The sequence below is a fragment of the Kogia breviceps genome, chromosome 1 (assembly GCF_026419965.1).
Source record: "Kogia breviceps isolate mKogBre1 chromosome 1, mKogBre1 haplotype 1, whole genome shotgun sequence".
Classification (NCBI taxonomy): Eukaryota; Metazoa; Chordata; class Mammalia; order Artiodactyla; family Physeteridae; genus Kogia; species Kogia breviceps.
In genome coordinates this window covers 170,748,567-170,766,412 of record NC_081310.1, presented here as the reverse complement: position 1 = coordinate 170,766,412, position 17,846 = coordinate 170,748,567, and the positions used below count along the sequence as shown (strand labels likewise).

At 39.7% G+C, this 17,846-nt stretch overlaps 1 protein-coding gene across 36 annotated transcripts in view; it reads left to right on the top strand.

Moving 5' to 3' along the window:
* MACF1 (microtubule actin crosslinking factor 1) overlaps positions 1–17,846 on the top strand; it is a 349,861-nt gene that overhangs the window by 189,066 nt on the left and 142,949 nt on the right. For all 36 annotated transcript variants that reach the window (XM_067010930.1, XM_067010949.1, XM_067011058.1 and 33 more), the window contains 10 exons: positions 2,864–2,990; positions 3,389–3,572; positions 3,990–4,159; positions 9,149–9,327; positions 10,371–10,509; positions 11,174–11,367; positions 12,596–12,758; positions 13,588–13,671; positions 16,795–16,902; positions 17,091–17,189. In XM_067010930.1, coding sequence (XP_066867031.1) covers positions 2,864–2,990; positions 3,389–3,572; positions 3,990–4,159; positions 9,149–9,327; positions 10,371–10,509; positions 11,174–11,367; positions 12,596–12,758; positions 13,588–13,671; positions 16,795–16,902; positions 17,091–17,189 — 1,447 coding nt within the window. The remainder of the gene's footprint in view (positions 1–2,863; positions 2,991–3,388; positions 3,573–3,989; positions 4,160–9,148; positions 9,328–10,370; positions 10,510–11,173; positions 11,368–12,595; positions 12,759–13,587; positions 13,672–16,794; positions 16,903–17,090; positions 17,190–17,846) is intronic.

The following is a 17,846-nucleotide window of genomic DNA, read 5'->3' as shown; positions in this document are numbered from 1 at the left end:
CTTACTCCACTCTGTATGACAGACTCTAGGTCCATCCACCTCACTACAAATAACTCAATTTCGTTTCTTTTTATGGCTGAGTAATATTTCCATTGTGTATATGTGCCACATGGAACCAACCTAAATGTCCATCGACAGGTGAATGGGTAAAGAACAGTGATAATTCTTTTTTAAAATAATTCTTGGTTATAAACAAGAATAGTTCAATAGTTGATTTTTGTACTGACAGCTAACTTTCTTCTTTATATTTTATTGAAATACGTATAAAGATTTTAAAAAGTTGAATTATACCACAAAACTTATAGTAAAAACTAACAATCACCTCCCCCACTCCAGAGTTCTGCTTCCCAGAGTGAACTATTTTCAACTCTTTGAGCAGATTTTTCTGGTTTTTAACATCAAATGTCTAAATAATGTGATTTTTTTCCTGTTACTACTTAATTTTTTTTCAACTTTGGAAATTATTGACTTCCTACTCTAGGAAATTAACAATTAGTTTTCTAACAATTAGTTTTCTACACACCTGTAATTCACTTCTCTTTTACCCATCTTCCAAATGTGGTTATGTCATGATTTTTGTTTAAAATCGGTATCTTGTTTGTTATTTTTACATTAAGTTGTTTGCAGCTTAACTGTGTCGTACTCTAGGGCATATTGTAAGCGTTACCCAAGCATGTCTTACCTCTGTAAATCATCCTCTGCCACTGTCTTTGCTTGCGCTCAGCTCCAGTTTCTCAAGCACCACAAGCATAGTCTTGCCTCAGGGCCTTTGCATTTCCTCTGCTTGCTTCATATATTAACGTGATTCACTCCTTCACATCTTTAGTTCATCTAATCGCCTTCATGTCCTACCACCCCACTCACTGCCTATCACTCTCTATTTCCTCTCCCCATCAGAACACTTTATTTTTCTCCAGAACACTAATACTGTCCAAAAGATTATAAATTTGTATATTGCCTTTCCCCTCCCCTTAGAAGTTCTAAAAGAATAGAGGTTTTTGTCTGTTTTGTTTACCTCTGTATCCTCATCACCTAGAACCTGACATGTAGTAGGTACTCAATAAATGGTTGTTAAAGAAAAGAATGAACGAGTTAGGTGATTGAATATATGTGTGAACAGATTATTTTGTATAACTTTATGTTTCCTTGGAGCTGATAATCGTTCTGTTTTTAAGTCTGCTTAGTTGTCTGTTTGTATCTTATGAATTTATTCCCAAACTCTCCTATTTTACTATAATAGGCTTCTTAGTATGGCCAAACACTAGGTAATTTTCAATTTTGTTTTCTCTTGGAAATGTCTCTTCTGGAGCATTCTGTCTTCCTTTTCCAGTCTGAACCTGCTCTGTAGGCCTGCTTCATTACTGCCTCCCTGGCATTTCCCTTCATCTTCACCCTGAAGATTCTCTTTACATCTCTTCTGTGTTGGACCCTCTGCTTCCTAGATTCTAAGTCTTACTTATTGGTTTATTCCCAGGTTTGGGAGAGTACACTTTCCAGTAGCTTGCTGAAAAAAAGTGCAGGAGAAGTAAATTTTTTGAATCCTGTCATATCTGAAAATGTCTTTCTTCTCCCTTCATAATGAATTGGTCAGTTACAGAATTCTTCTGGAAATTCTTTTCACTCTGAACCTTGAAGGCACTGTCCCACTGTTTTCCAGCTTCCCGGGTTTATTGTTGAGGAGTACAGTACAATTATCATTCTTTATCATTCTTTAAGTTTTTGTAACTGTAAAATTCCCCCTTTGTAGTGAGCAATACTGTCATTTTGACAAATGCATAAAATTGTGTCCTCTACCACAGTCGTGATACAGAGCAGTTTGATACTTTAACCTTTTGAATGAAATCTTTATCTCTCTGAAGATTTTAAACTCCTCTCTGTCTTTAATCTTTGAATGGGATGCTGTGTGAGTGAGCCTTTCTTGTGCTAACCCTGAACACAAACTGGAAACTCATATCTTTCAGATCTGAGGACATTTTTCTTGGATATTTCTTTAATTATTTCCTTTTCTATGTTTTTTTTCTGTTGTCGCTTTCAAGAACTCCCATTTGTCAGCTATTGGACCTCCTGAACTGTTTCTCTCATTTTCTCTTATTTTCTTTCTGTTTTTTATTTCTTTGTATTTTCTTTTTTGAGATTTCCTGAACTTTTATTTCAATCTTACAGTCATTTTAGTGGGATTTTTGGAAAATGGAAAGATAAACTAATGGGTTTAATGTCTGACATCCTAGCTTCTAGTTTTCCATCCTATTCTATATATCTTACATTTCTTAGCTTGAAGAAATTCAAGGTAATTTGGTGTGTCTTGAGTGTGCCTGTGTATCTGAGTTTGTGAGTCATCCATAAGTTGAGATTGAATTAGGCATGGGATGCTAAGAAAAAGATCTTCTCAAGCTCTTCACACTACAGTTTCGTTTTATATGCCAGGTGAACTTCTTAAGTTGCTATTAATTTTTAAACATTTTAGCAGTTATGTAAAAACATAGAACACAGCAAATCGCTTTTTAAGCTTTGTTGTCATTTTTCAGCAATTTCAAATGGAGTTATTTTGTCTCTATTTTTCTCTATCATTGCTTTCCCTGGGTATTCCTCTAACTTCTCATAATTATGTTACATTCAGGTAGCATTTATGAGATTGCTAAATATGTGCTGACATAATGTATATAATAGGGTAGCAAAATTGCTTGAGGATCTCAATTTATTTAGGTCTAAAGATTCCTGTGTTGTTAGTATTTGACTTGTTGCCTTTCTCTGCTCAGCATATAAGCTCAGTTCTGCTAAGGCAATCACATTTTTTCCTTAGAAGGTCTCTAGTGTGGAGCTGAAGCCTTAGAAAAGCTATAGCCAGGTTCTGTGTTGTTTGTAGGGTGGAGCAGTCTTATCAGAAGGTGATGGCCCTTTGGCATCAGCTACATGTTAACACCAAAAGCCTTATCTCCTGGAACTATCTGAGGAAGGACCTTGACCTTGTAAAGACCTGGAACCTGGAAAAGGTAATTATGACAGCTTTACCGTGGGCTCATAACCTATTGGCAAGTTTTTTTCAGAGGGAACTTCTTACTGTGAGACTCCTACTCACCCAATTGGTATAAAATGGAGTCAAGGATACTGTTTTGGGGTTAGGGGCTTGAGGCTCTTACGAACCAGAAACTTTTGCATAAATGTGTGGAGTAGAGGAATACTGGTGAATTAACCATCATGAAGGTTTACAACCAAGAGGGCACAAAGAGTGCTTCTGAGATACTAGTAATGTCCTGTTTCTTGACCTGAATGCTGATTTCATGGACAGGTTCAATTTGTGAAAAATCAGCATGTTTATAATTATGGTTTGTGCACTATTTTGAATTACATTCCCATTCCACTGAAATGTCCTCTGGCTTTTTCTCTGCAGCTCCGCTCCTCAGCACCTGGGGAGTACCACCAGGTTATGAAAAACCTGCAGACCCACTACGAAGACTTTCTGCAGGAGAGCCGTGACTCGGCGCTCTTCTCAGTGGCTGATCGTCTGCGCTTGGAAGAGGAGGTGGAGGCTTGTAAAACCCACTTCCAGCACCTGATGAAGTCCATGGAGAATGGTGTGTGCCTTGGGAAGAGGGAGGGGAAAGTGAAATGAGAGCCCTGAAGGGTGCTGCTGGACCCTTCATATAAACTAGAACGTATCATCACCACCTTTTTGCCACTTGAGTTGCTAAAATACTTGAGATAGAGAAAAACTTGTAGAGATGAAATTCTCAAAATGAGATCATGGAAGAAGAAACCATGTTTCATTCATTCTTGCTTATCAACCTATCACATTTTCCTGTGGAAATTACGTGTTCGGATCCTTAAAGATTAGTATATAATGCAGGGAGTTTGGGAACAGGCAGAAGGTTCCCCGCATAAGGCCTTGCTTTCATTCATGGAATATCAGGTCTGCTGGAACCAGTGTTGTTCTCAGGTTTGCTGATCTCTGTTGTCGTGCTTCATGGTCTTCTGTGCTTGTGCATTCACAGAGGACAAAGAGGAAACTGTGGCCAAGATGTACATTTCAGAGCTGAAGAATATCCGGCTGCGCCTGGAGGACTGTGAACAGAGGCTAATCAAACGAATTCAATCCCCTGCCAGCTCTAGGACTGACAGAGATGCCCGGCAGGACAGTGCATTAAGGATCGCAGAGCAAGAGGTAAGCCCTAAGAGCAATGGGTACTGGATGCAGAGTAAACAGTTTCAGAATGAATTGGAGGGCAAGAGGGTGTGGATCCTAAGGAATAAGGCAACAGGCTCATGGCAGTCCTACTCCAGAATTCTTCCCTGAAGCCTGTAAATGCCTTTCACCCATGGAAAAGCGTAGTTTCAGCTCCCAGGATATTGCTGAATGTTGATTAGTTTCCTACACAGTTGGGAAGGCAGACACTGGCAAATTGTTCTAAGTGCTGCTTTTGGGCTACATATTTTAAGACTACTTAGTAGAGATGCTGCTCTCTGCTCTCTCCCTTATATGTATTGATATGTATTATATTCTGTGACATGGTTACTGTCAGTCACATGACTCTAAAAATAGTAAGGAAAGACTCAGATTCTACTATGGCTCTGATACACACCTTCTCTGTGACTGAGCAAATTCTCTTCTTAGTTTCCTTTCTTATAAAATGGAGATAGTAATATATGAGTCACACAAGTTGTTTTGAAAATTAAGTGATACAGTACATATCACGAGCTTCCTGGAAAAGTAGAATGCTGTAAAAATGTGGGGTTATTTTTACAGCATTAAATGGGGGTATTCTTGACATAAAAGCAGTGAATATTAATTGCTTTATTAAGTTCTCATGGGCATGCAAAGAAAGTAAGCCAAAGCTCCTTGCTTTTGGCTCCTAGTGTAAAGAAGAAGAAAAGGTTAAAGTTACAGTTAGAGACTTCAAGTGTAAGAGATGTCATAAGATAGTACCTAGTGTACTTCCAGATTGCCAGGCAAACATTGCTGTAGGAATGTGGAGTGTTACTGGAACATTTCTACTTGGGGTGTGATGAGGGAGCTCTAAGAAGAATGTTAGATTTGATCTGGGAGCTTAAAGGAAATGGAAAGGAATGCCTAATGAGGAGTGAGTTTTCTCAACTTGAGAAATTTCTCTGTAATTCCTAAGCCTGAAGAAGAGGATGTGAGCCCAGTATAATTTTTTTTGGTCAAGAAGGATCTAATATGTCTGTGTGAGGCATGTCATATGCACCTGCAATTCTCATATTAAAGTGTTTTTACTATTCTGTAGTCATGCAAAATAGGACAGTCAAAGAAATACAGGTTAATATTCAGCTCTTCTAAAGGACTTTTAAAAAAAAAATTATTTTGGAATAGATTCAGATATAGAGAAAAGTTTTTATTCTCATATAACCTTCACCTAGATTCCATAAATGTTAACATTTTTCTCCATTTGCTTTATCATTTTTTTCTACATATGTATACAAAATATTGATAATAATCTTTTTTTTTTTTTGAGAGTAACTTCCAAACATGGTGTTCCTTTACCCCTGTATTGTTCAATGTGCATTTCCCAAAACAAGGATAGTCTCACATAACCATGCAACAGTGATTAAAATCAGGAAGTGAACATTGGTATAATACTGTTTTCCAAGACCTTAATTGAAATTTCTTCAGTTGACCTAATAAATGCCTTTTTGAGTAGTACCCCCATTCCCATAATCCCCCCCCCCAAAAAAGAATATTTTGGTGTAGGATTCAGTGCAGTATCCCACATTGCATTTAGTTGCTGCGTCTCTTTAGATTTCTTAACCGGAAACAATTTCTTGATTTTTCATCATCTATCATGACCTTAACATTTTTGCAGAGTGCAGCCCATGTATTTTATAGAATGTCCCCCTATTTGTGTTTATCTAAGGCTTGTTCAAGATTAAATATAGGTTACACATTTTTGGCAGGAATACCGTAGGAGTGATAGTATGTCCTTGGTGCATCCTATCAGGAGGCATGTGATGTTGATTTGTCCCATTACTGGTGATAGCTTTTATCACTTGTTGCTCTTTTCCTCATTGTGATTACTAAGTATCTTGTGAGGAGATACTTTGAGACTATGTAAATATCCTGTTTTACATCAAACTTTCACCAACCTGTTATAGTATCTATTGATTCTTTTTTTTTTTTTTGATTTTTAAATAGATCTTTATTGGAGTATAATTGCTACACAATACTGTGTTAGTTTCTGTTGTACAACAAAGTGAATCAGCCATATGCATACAAACATCCCCATATCCCCTCCCTCTTGAGCCTCCCTCCCTCCCTCCCTCCCTATCCCACCCCTCTAGGTCATTGTAAGCACTGAGCTGATCTCCCTGTCCTATGCTGCTTCTTCCCACTAGCTAACTATTTTACATTTGGTAGTGTATATATGTCAATACTACTCTCACTTTGCCACAGCTTCCCCCTCCCTCGCCGTGTCCTCAAGTCCATTCTCTATGTCTCTGTCTTTATTCCTGCCCTGCTAGTGGGTTCATCCTGCCCTGCTACTAGGTGTGTTGTTTTTTCTTTTTTTAGATTCCATATGTATGTGTTAGCATATGGCATTTGTTTTTCTCTTTCTTACTTACTCCACTCTGTATGACAGACTCTAGGTCCATCCACCTCAGTACAAATAACTCAGTTTCGTTTATTTTTATGGCTAAGTAATGTTCCATTGTATATATGTGCCACATCTTTATCCATTCATTTGTCAGATGGACATTTAGATGGTTTCCATGTCCTGGCTATCGTAGATAGTGCTGCAATAAACATTGTGGTACAATGTGGTACAATGTCTCTTTTTGAATTATGGTTTCTCAGGGTATATGCCTGTGTGGGATTGCTGGGCCATATATTAGTTCTATTTTTAGTTTTTAAAGGAACCTCCATACTGTTCTCCATAGTGGTTGTATCAGTTTACGTTCCCACCAACAGTGCAGGAGGCTTCCCTTTTCACCACACCCTTTCCAGCATTTATTGTTTCTAGATTTTTTTGATAATGGCCATTCTGACTGGTGTGAGGTGATAACCTCATTGTAGTTTTGATTTACATTTCTCTAATGATTAGTGATGTTGAGCATCTTTTCTTGTGCCTGTTGACCATCTGTATGTCTTCTTTGGTGAAATATCTATTTAGGTCTTCCACCCATGTTTTAATTGAATTGTTTGTTTTTTTGATATGAGCTCCATGAGCTGTTTGTATATTTTGGAGGTTAATCCTTTCTCTGTTGTTTCATTTGCAAATATTTTCTCCCATTCTGAGGATTGTCTTTTTGTCTTGTTTATGGTTTCCTTTGCTGTGCAAAAGCTTTAAAGTTTCATTAGGTCCCATGTTTATTTTTGTTCTTATTTCCATTTCTCTAGGAGGTGGGTCAAAAAAGATCTTGCTGTGGTTTGTGTCAAAGAGTGTTTTTCCTATGTTTTCCTCCAAGAGTTTTATAGTGTCTGGTCTTACATGTAAGTCTTTAATCCATTTGGAGTTTATTTTTGTGTATGGTGTTAGGTAGTGTTCTAATTTCATTTTTTTACATGTAGCCCTCCACTCTTCCCAGCAGCACTTATTGAAGAGGCTGTCTTTTCTCCATTGCATGTTCTTGCCTCCTTTGTTGTAAATCAGGTCACCATATGTGTGTGGGTTTATCTCTGGGCTTTCTATCCTGTACCATTGATCTATATGTTTTTGTGCCAGTACCATACTGTCTTGATTAGTGTAACTTTGAAGTATAGTTTGAAGTCAGGGAGCCTGATTCCTCCAGCTCTGTTTTTCTTTCTCAAGATTTCTTTGGCTAATTCAGGGTCTTTTGTGTTTCCATATGAATTGTAAAATTTTTTGTTCTAATTCTGTGAAGAATGCCATTGGTAGTTTGATAGGGATTGCATTGACTCTGTAGATTGCTTTGGGTGGTATAGTCATTTTCACAATATTGATTCTTCCAATCCAAGAACATGGTATATTTCTCCATCTGTTTATGTCATCTTTGATTTCCTTCATCAGTGTTTTATAGTTTTCTGAGTAAAGATCTTTTGCCTCAGGTAGGTTTATTCCTAGGTATTTTATTCTTTTTGTTGGAGGGTGAATGGAATTGTTTCCTTAATTTCTCATTTTTACTGTATAGGAATCCAAGAGATTTCTGTGCGTTAATTTTGTATCCTGTAACCTTAACAAATTCATTGATTAGTTCTAGTAGTTTTTTGACCGAATTAATTATTAGTGTGACTTTTGCCAAAAGGTGATTTTCTAATTTTGTCATTCCTCTTATATTTAAAATTTTCCATTCTATCAAAAGGGAAGAGCTTGCCTCCCCCCCCCCCGTTCCCTCCTTTCTTCCTTTGTTATGTCAGTATGGACTTATGGATTCTTATTTTAATTTGGTGGTTTGTATAATAATTTGCTACTGTCTTTATTTTGATGTTCAAAATTTCCCAAATTTAGCCATTGGGAGCCCCTTCAAGCTGGGTCCTATGTCATTTTAACATGCCTTCATCATTCTTTGAGTGCTTTCTTATTTTTCAATAAAACAGGATATTCTGGGTTCCTCTTGCCTTTACCAGCCCCAACCCTAGCATCAGCATCTTTCCTAGAAGTCTTGCTTCCTTTAGGTTCCTTTACTTAGAAACCAAGATAAGGTGCTGAGTGTGCTCATTTTTAATGGGGTGTCCATTTCTAGGCCTGCTCAGCAGATAGAGCATACAAGTGATCACAAATTCATATATATCTGTTTCCATCCAGTTCCAAACCAATACCTCAGGGCCTATTCTGTTCTTTCCTTTTTCCATATATGTAACTCCCCCAAGACTGAAAAATCTGCTTCACATTATCCACAGTAAATTTATTTATTGCTCAGTTCTAACATGTACAGATAATGGTTGCAGAACTGCTAACTCATAGTATTACAAAAAGCAAACCTACGAACTAGAGTTTAATATAATTCTTTTTGTGTTTATCCTGAAGGTATGTCTATAGTCAATTCTGTGTTCAGAAGTTACTTGTCTGTATTCTTTCCCCAGCTCCCCCTGCATTGCTGTTTCCTAGTTGATTCCATCATTCTCCTGTATATGGCATTTGGTTTGTTTCCAATATGTTGCTATTATGAACAAGGACTTCTTTTTAACTTCTTTGTTCAATTCTGTCTCTGTGTTTGTTGTGTGTCTTGTTCCTGACAGCACACCCAGGAGGATTTGCAGCAACTGAGGTCAGACTTGGATGCTGTTTCCACGAAATGCAGCAGCTTTCTCCATCAGTCCCCATCTGGTTTGAGTGTCCCAACTCTGCGCTCAGAACTCAGTCTGCTGGTGGAGAAAATGGAGCATGTGTATGGTCTCTCCACTGTCTATTTGAACAAGTGAGTGAGCTGAGAATTTGGGTCCAGAGGGCAATGTTTTCCGTTCAGATGAAAAAAAAAGTGCCTGGAATGTTTCATGAACAATTCAGGGAGAGTGAACCCATAAAAAGAGCTTGTACCCATAAAAAGAGACCTTGGCTTTAGTTTCAAATAACATGGAGTGTGTTCATTTGGTCTGCAATGAACAAATGCCAGGAGTACAGAAGGGGAGTTGATTTACAGTTTTAGGACTACTTTGAACCTCATTTCTGATTGATTAGGTACCTCTTTTGAAAAAGAAAAAGGGACACTAAAGAAAGAAAAATTTTCATCTAAACTAAATACTAGGCTTTGAGTGTCTTCCTTCTACCCACCCATCCCTACCCATGACCTTGAGAAGCAAGATCTTAGAGTCTTCATAGTATTGAGTGGATTTCTGGCCTCATGCCTTTTTTCCCATGAGACCACCATGTGCGCGCGCGCGTGTGTGTGTATGTTTGTGTGTGTCCCAGTGCCACCCAGAACTACATTTTTAATTGGCTTAAATTGGCAGCACTACACCATGCTTTCTTGTTTTTATGAAACCCTGCCATTATTTAGTAATGGCGAAGCTGATCTTTTTTAAAAAATTGATTGATTGATTGATTGATTGATTGATTGCTGCATTGGGTCTTCGTTGCTGCACACGGGCTTTCTCTAGTTGTGGCCAGAGGGGGCTACTCTAAGTTGTAGAGCGCCAGCTTCTCACTGCGGTGGCTTCTCTTGTTGTGGAGCACGGGCTCTAGGCGTGGGCTTCAGTAGTTGTGGCTCTCGAGCTCTAGAGCTCAGGCTCAGTAGTTGTGGCGCACAGGCTTAGTTGTTCCACGGCATGTGGCATCTTCCCGGACCAGGGCTCGAACCCGTGTCCCCTGCGTTGGCGGGTGGATTCTTAACCACTGTGCCACCAAGGAATCCTGTGAAGTTGATTTTGACAGTTACGTTTGGTGAATCTCTCTGTAGTTCTCCAGGTCTGTAGTTCAGCTCTTAAAATGTGTATATTAATGGAAGTGATTTTATCCTCACAGGCTAAAGACAATCAGTGTTATAGTGCGTAGCATCCAGGATGCTGAACTCTTAGTCAAAGGTTATGAAATTAAGCTGAGTCAAGAAGAAGCAGTACCAGCAGATCTCTCAGCTCTGGAGTCCCATCGGTCTACGTTACAGGTTGGTTGTTCTCAGTTCTTAGGTTGACGTAACATATCCATTGCTTGGGGTTAGGGGAGAAATGCAGTTTGGGCTGGCATGGCACTGATTTAAGTTTGCATTTGAATTAGGCAGAATATCATACTTAATATCTTTTGTTGTGGGTCCAAAGAAGAAAGGATTGACAAATATGTCTAGCTAGAAAGGGGAGATAAAGGACTATGCTTCTCTATTTATTTCTTCCTATTTCTCCCCAATAAAGTCATAGTTTAATTGGATATAATCAGTGGTTGTGCTATAAGTTTGTAAACCACTTAGCTGTTATCGCCTTTGATTCTCACAAGCAACTCTGTGAGGTAGATAGAGAAGGGATTTTTATCTCTATTTACATATAGAATACCGAGATTCAGATTGGCTAAGTGACTTATTGTGGTTTCATAGCTTATAAGCGGTAGAGCCAGGTTTCAGACACAAGTTCTTTGCACATTTTCTTTACTCTGCTGGCTGACCAGTTTGCATGAGGACTGTGGAGGCATTTCTGGCACAAACAGTATAGAGTCTAGGTTCCGAATCACAGATGTAATATGGAGCTGGCTGTAGACAACGTCCTTGTTTTTTACCTTAGTCTGAGTCCTTTTTTAGCACGGAATATATTTAACCTGTTGCTGTGCTTGTGTTTTTATAGCACTGGCTTAGTGATGTGAAGGACAAGAATTCAGTGTTTTCAGTCCTGGATGAGGAAATTGCGAAGGCCAAGGTGGTGGCAGAGCAGCTGAGTCGTCTGACCCCAGAGCGAAACCTGGATTTGGAACGCTATCAGGAGAAGGGCTCCCAGCTGCAGGAGCGTTGGCACCGGGTCATTGCCCAGCTCGAGACCCGGTAAGTGGCGGCCCCACCCTTTTCTTCTCTCAGGGTTCAGGAACCAGGTTTTAAACAAAAATAGAGTTATTTCTGTGTATGCTTGTTTAAAGGCAGGAATCGATAGGGAGGGGTAGAAATTAAGTGACAGTATACCTTCTGGACAACATAAGTGACAGGAGGTTGGGACCACCAACCCCAAAGCAGTCCTGAGGCTTGCTTTTGGAGCGCAGTGATGGTCCTATTAGCAGTGCCTCTCCTGTGTCCCTGGTCTTAACCCATTTAAGCCATGATGACAGTGGTGTCTTAGAATATAGACTGGAAAGGTGACTTCATGATCTTTTCTCAAGGACAAAACCTGAGTTCTAGCTCTTGTTTTACTAGCTTTGAATCCTTTTTTTTTTTGGCCGTGCTGCACGGCATGCAGGATCTTAGTTCCCCGACCAGGGATTGAACCTGCGTCCCCTTACAGTGGAAGTGCAGTCTCAACCACTGCCATGCCGGGGAAGACCCTAGCTTTGAATCTTAATATGAGTTATTATTCATAGTGGGGCTTTGTAGAATTTCTTGCTTCCTTTTCATTTGCTGATTTAGTGGTTCTTATCTGTTATTTGAGGTCCTGCTTTTGATGACTGATTTGAGTAGCAAAGATAGGAAACTACCTATCTGAGGCTAGGCTAGTTAGGAAAATATATAGGAAGAGGGGTTATAGAGACTCAACTAAGCTTAGATTGATTCTCTGTAATTGAATTACTATCCCAAGGCTAGTTAGACTAAGAAAAGTGGTATAGGAAGCTGTTACTGGAATTAACAGTCAATAACTACTATTTTTTACCCTCTCCACCCCTACTTTTCTCCCCAGGAAATTACAATGATTCATAAATCATAGCTGGAGTACTCTGACAGGTACTCTGTCATCAGGAGACAAAAGTGTACAGACAGTACTACCTTATTGGCAACCTGGTAATCCTTGGCAACATAGGTGAAAAATTTGACAAGGATTATCATGGGATACCAGGCCCCAAAGCTGATTGCAGGCATAGCAGGGTACAACTGGCTTCTATTCACTTTTCACCCCATAGGGTAGTGGGTAAATGTATAGCTCCCACTCAGTGCTGCATTGCTCTTTCCGCAAAATAAAGATGTATCCTCTGTGGTTAAGCCCAACTGGGCTTGGAGGGAATTACCTCATTTACTTAATTGTATTTATACCAAGATATCTGATAGCAGTTTCCCTTTGCTTCTGCAGCCAATCTGAGCTAGAAAGTATCCAGGAAGTTCTGGGAGATTACCGAACCTGCCATGGAACTCTCATCAAATGGATTGAGGAAACCACTGCCCAGCAGGAAATGATGAAGCCAGGCCAGGCTGAGGACAGCAGAGTGCTATCCGAGCAGCTCAGCCAGCAGACGGTGCGTGTGGCCGTAGCCGAGTGGAAGTTGCATGGGGGAAGCTAGCTCATCATAAAGAAGATGATATGCTAGCAATTAGCTTTCCTCAAATGTTAAGACATTCTGAGCTCCTTCTGTAAAGGGTTCAAGCAGGATGGTCTCTAGGTACTGGTTTTGCATTTAGGCCAGGTAACCTGTAAGGTCCCTTCCAGTCCTGAGTTTCTGTGAGTATATATTGAAAGCACTAGATGGGCAGAGTAGAATTATCTTGCTTTATATAGTTTCTTGATATTACATTTTGTTTTGCTAGGATTAGAATATAGGGGAATGAAAACCCAGGGAAAGCTATGAGTGGAAGAAAATTATTTCATTCAAAGCAGTTTTTATTTGTTGGTATTTTGGTTTTTTTTTTTTTTTTTTTTTGGCTCCCTCACTCATTATGAGAAGTTGAGCAAATTACTTAGTCTCTTAGTCTTCTACTTTCCTTAACAATAAAATGGACATAGTCCATTATTTGTTCAACTGCCCTCATGAGGTTTTTGTAGTTAAGATTAAATGAAATGATACATGTAAAATACTTAGAACAATGGTTTTCAAAGTGTGGACAACCAGAGTAACAGCATCAGCATCACTTGGGAACATGTTAGACATGCGAGTTCTCAAATCTGAACCCAAATCTATTGAATCAGAAACTCTGGAGGTGGAACCCAGCAATCTATGCTTCATCCAGTGTTCTAGGTGATTCTGATGCAGCTAAGGTTTGAAAACCACTGCTTTAGAACATGGTAAATGCTCAGCCATTTCAGTGATGATAATGACAATGACAAGGTTGTGATATTTTGGTTCCCAGGAGCTGTTTGCAGAAATCGAGAGAAATCAGACAAAACTGGACCAGTGTCAAAAATTTTCCCAGCAATACTCCACTATTGTAAAGGTAATGCTACCATACCCCAGAAGGAACGTAAATCGTCTCCAGCTTAGGAAGATCTGCATGTCACTATAGGTTTTGGTTGTGGACAAGTAAGCAGAGCTCTTCTGCTCCATCCTTACGTTAATGCAGATGTGTGCTTCTCATGGCCACATATTTGGGGATGCTCCGAGAGGTACCAGACATCAGCTGAGATTGGAGGAGTCTCCATCTGGATGACCCACAGGCCTCTTAAACTTATCATGTGAAAAACAGAATGTTTGGGTTTTCTTCTCAAATATGCTTCTCACTATTTTGCATATCTCAGGAAATAGTGTCACCATTTTCCTAGTTGCTGAGGCAAAAAAAACCCCAAGAGTCATCCTTAACTCTTCTCTTTACCTTAAACTTTATGTTTAACAACAGTCTGGGAACAAGTTGGCTTCGTCTTCCAGTATGTCCCGGATCTGACTACCCATCACTGCCCCTCCCTCCCCCATTTTCCTGGTTCACATCTAAGGGAAGAATCTTCCATAGCTTACTCCAGTACTCTGCGCTGCTCTCTTGCTTCTACTCCTGCCCCCACAAGCTATTTTTCCACTCAGTAGCCAGACTCACTTTTTTTTTTTTTTTTTTGCGGTACACGGGCCTCTCACCGCTGTGGCCTCTCCCATCGCGGAGCACAGGCTCCAGACGCGCAGGCTCAGCGGCCATGGCTCACGGGCCCAGCCGCTCCACGGCATGTGGGATCTTCCCGGACCGGGGCACGAACCCGTGTCCCCTGCATCAGCAGGTGGACTCTCAACCCCTGCGCCACCAGGGAAGCCCCAGACTCACTTTTTAAGAACATACCACATGTCACAGAACCTCAGACACCATCGATTATAAGCCACATTACCCAAAAGGGAGAAACTCCACCAATTATGCACATGTCAAGTAAGACATATTGCAAATTTTAGAGATACTAAAATGTGAGGGAAATGTGTACCTTACCATAGCTGAAACATGATAGATTAGATCCTGTCACTCTTCTGCTCAGAACTGTCTCATGGCTTCATATCATACTTGTACTAAAATTTTAAATCCTTTTGTGGTTTATGAGGCTAAGCAAGATCTGGCTCCCCACTTCCTATTTCTCTGATAAGGTCTTTATAAAAAAAATGACCTGAGATTCTCATATATTTATTTGTTTAACATGTGCCTTCCCACGAGAATGTAAGTTCAAGGGGAGAAAGGTTTTTTCTGACTTGTCTCTCACTATGCGTGTAGCACTCAGAACAATGACAAGCACATAATAGGTGCTCAACAAATAGTTTTTAAAATGAATACATTTCTTCAGTTAATAACAGAAGACTTGGTGTCACAAAGAATTGAGTTTACATCCTAGCTTCACCATTTTCTAGGCTTAAGACTTTGAGCAAACACTTAGCCCCTCTGAGTTTCTGTTGCTGTATCTACAAAATGTGAACAGTAACTACCTCACTTGTGATTGCAAAGATTAAATGGGATAATTTATACATAGGACAATGCCTCAAACTTAAAATACATTCAGTAAATGGTAGCATGTGTTTTTACTATTATTAATATTTTATTGTTACTACTACTATTTTTTTTAATAGACTGCTTATGGAACTCATTCAGTTTTTTCCTCCTGTCTTGAATTTTCAAAGTTGACAACAGAAAGCAAGACATTCTAGACAAAAGGAACTGCATAATCAAAGGCACGGAGGAATAAAATCCAATGATTATATGAGGAAATAGCAAATTCTAGCAATTCTGGTATAGCTAGAAGGTGTACTTTACATGAGAAACAATGATTGTGGAAAATGAGAGGGGAGATTGGGGCCAACCTTTGAAAGGCCTTGTTAAATTCCTTTGTCTTTACCATCTGTTTTTTTTTTTTAAATAAGAAAGAGCTTAACGGGTTCTATGGCCTGGGCAGCCTGAGCAAGAAGAGTGGCATCAGATAAAGCTGGACATGTAGACTGAGGGCTGGCTGGGGCTCACAGACATTTGGATTTTATTCTAAGAGCATAGAGGAGTCAGCCAAGAAGTAAAATAGTAAGAGGTTAAGATAAATAATCTGAATAACATTTTATTTTTTCATTATTTTATTTTTTGGATTTCTATTTTTTTTTTTGAATTTTATTTTATTTTATTTTTTAAACAACTGGTTCTTATTAGTTATCCATTTTATACATATTAGTGTATTTATGTCAATCCCAATCTCCTATCTGTTCTTGCTCCTCAAAACATGGTCTGTGAACCAAAAGCATCGACATCACCTGGTAACTAGTCAGAAATGCAGAATCTTCAGCCTGCTGAATCAGGATCTTCATTTTAACAGGATCCCCAGGTGAATGTTGATATTTGAGAAGATCTTCTCTAGGTCACTGAGAACTTTCAAACAGAGGAACGAAGTGGTCACCTTTTTGACTTAGAAAGATTATGCTAGTAGCAGGACAGAAAATAAATTGGAGGTGAGACTCTAGGCAGGAGAGTAAGAGGCTATTGCACTGTCATGTGAGCTATGAAGAAGGCCTGGACCAGGGCATCACTCTCAGGATTGCAGAGGAAGTGACAAGATAGCATGGTGACATGAGAAGAGCATTGGTTTAGGGACGGAAGACAGACTCCAATCCTGACTGTGTTGCTCACCCACTGAGTTAATTAGGGAAGCTCACTTCCTGTCTCCTGGCCTTAGTTGCCCCATGTGTGAGATGAAAGGATGGGGTCAGCACACAACAAATTGCAAATTCAGGAGCAGCAAACTGTGACCCAGAGGCTAAATCCAGCCTGCACACCTATTTTATATGGCCCATGAGAAATGCCTATAAAAAATCAGAAGAAGAATAATACCTCCCAACATATGAAAATTATATGAACTTTAGCTTTCAGTGTCTCTAAGTCATGTTTTATCATAATACAGCCATGCTCTTTCATTTACTTACTTTCTATGGCTGCTTTCACTTGCAGTGGCAGAGGTGAGTAGCCATGACTGAGACAGTACCACTTTCAGGAAAAGTTTGCTAACCTCTATTCTAAAGGATCGTCAAAATGCCCTTAACCATTGAAATGCTGTGATGCTACTGCATGACAGTGTGAGCTATAAGCCCTGTGTAAACGTAGTTCAATGTCTTCTTCCCCCAGGACTATGAATTGCAACTGATGACATACAAGGCCTTTGTGGAATCACAGCAGAAATCCCCGGGCAAGCGCCGTCGCATGCCTTCCTCTTCAGATGCCATCACGCAAGAGGTGAAAGGGTGGGGCAAGGACGTGTGTCGCTGTCCTCCCTCAAGGAAAGATTCACTCATCGAGGCCTTACAGTTTGATTACTGTCGAGCGTGTGACTTCATGAAAACTTCCTGTTATTGTCAACTATTTAAATTGACTTTTCTGGCAGATAACTTATCTAAATTTTTTTTTTCTTTTTTGAACCATAGTTCATGGACTTAAGGACTCGCTACACAGCATTGGTGACCTTAACAACTCAGCACGTGAAATACATCAGCGATGCACTCCGGCGGCTGGAGGAGGAGGAGGTGAGGGCAACTGAGTCCTAAATCATCTTGAAAGTAGAATGAAAAATCTTGAACCTCATCTATCAAGGTTTAAAATGCACACACAGCCGATGTCCATTGTTCACAGTAGTCATGTTCTATGAAGTCACTGTGCACACTGCACCAGCAAATTCTTTTTTTTTTAACATCTTTATTGGAGTATAATTACTTTACAATGTTGTGTTAGTTTCTGCTGTATAACAAAGTGAATCAGCTATACATATATCCCCATATCCCCTCCCTCTTGCGTCTCCCTCCCACCCTCCCTGTCCCCCACCTCTAGGTGGTCACAACGCACTGAGCTGATCTCCCTTGTACCAGCAAATTCTGAATTCATGCCTCCAGGGGAACACAGGGTTAGGTTCCTGCCAGCTTCTGGTCACATCACATTTTTGTCAACGGATAATGCACAACCTGGTTTTATGTGTGTTTTTGTTTAAAAACACATTTTAAAATATATCTTACTGATTCAATAACATTGAACTCATGGCCGAGAGCAATATAACTCAAACCCGAACAAAGCTTATTAAGCGCATTTTCTCCATAAGGCACATCACAGCCTTCTAGTGAGTAATGAAGACTGACTGTCTTGTGTCTGACACTCCCACTTCTGAGTATATTACAGAAACATTATAAGCA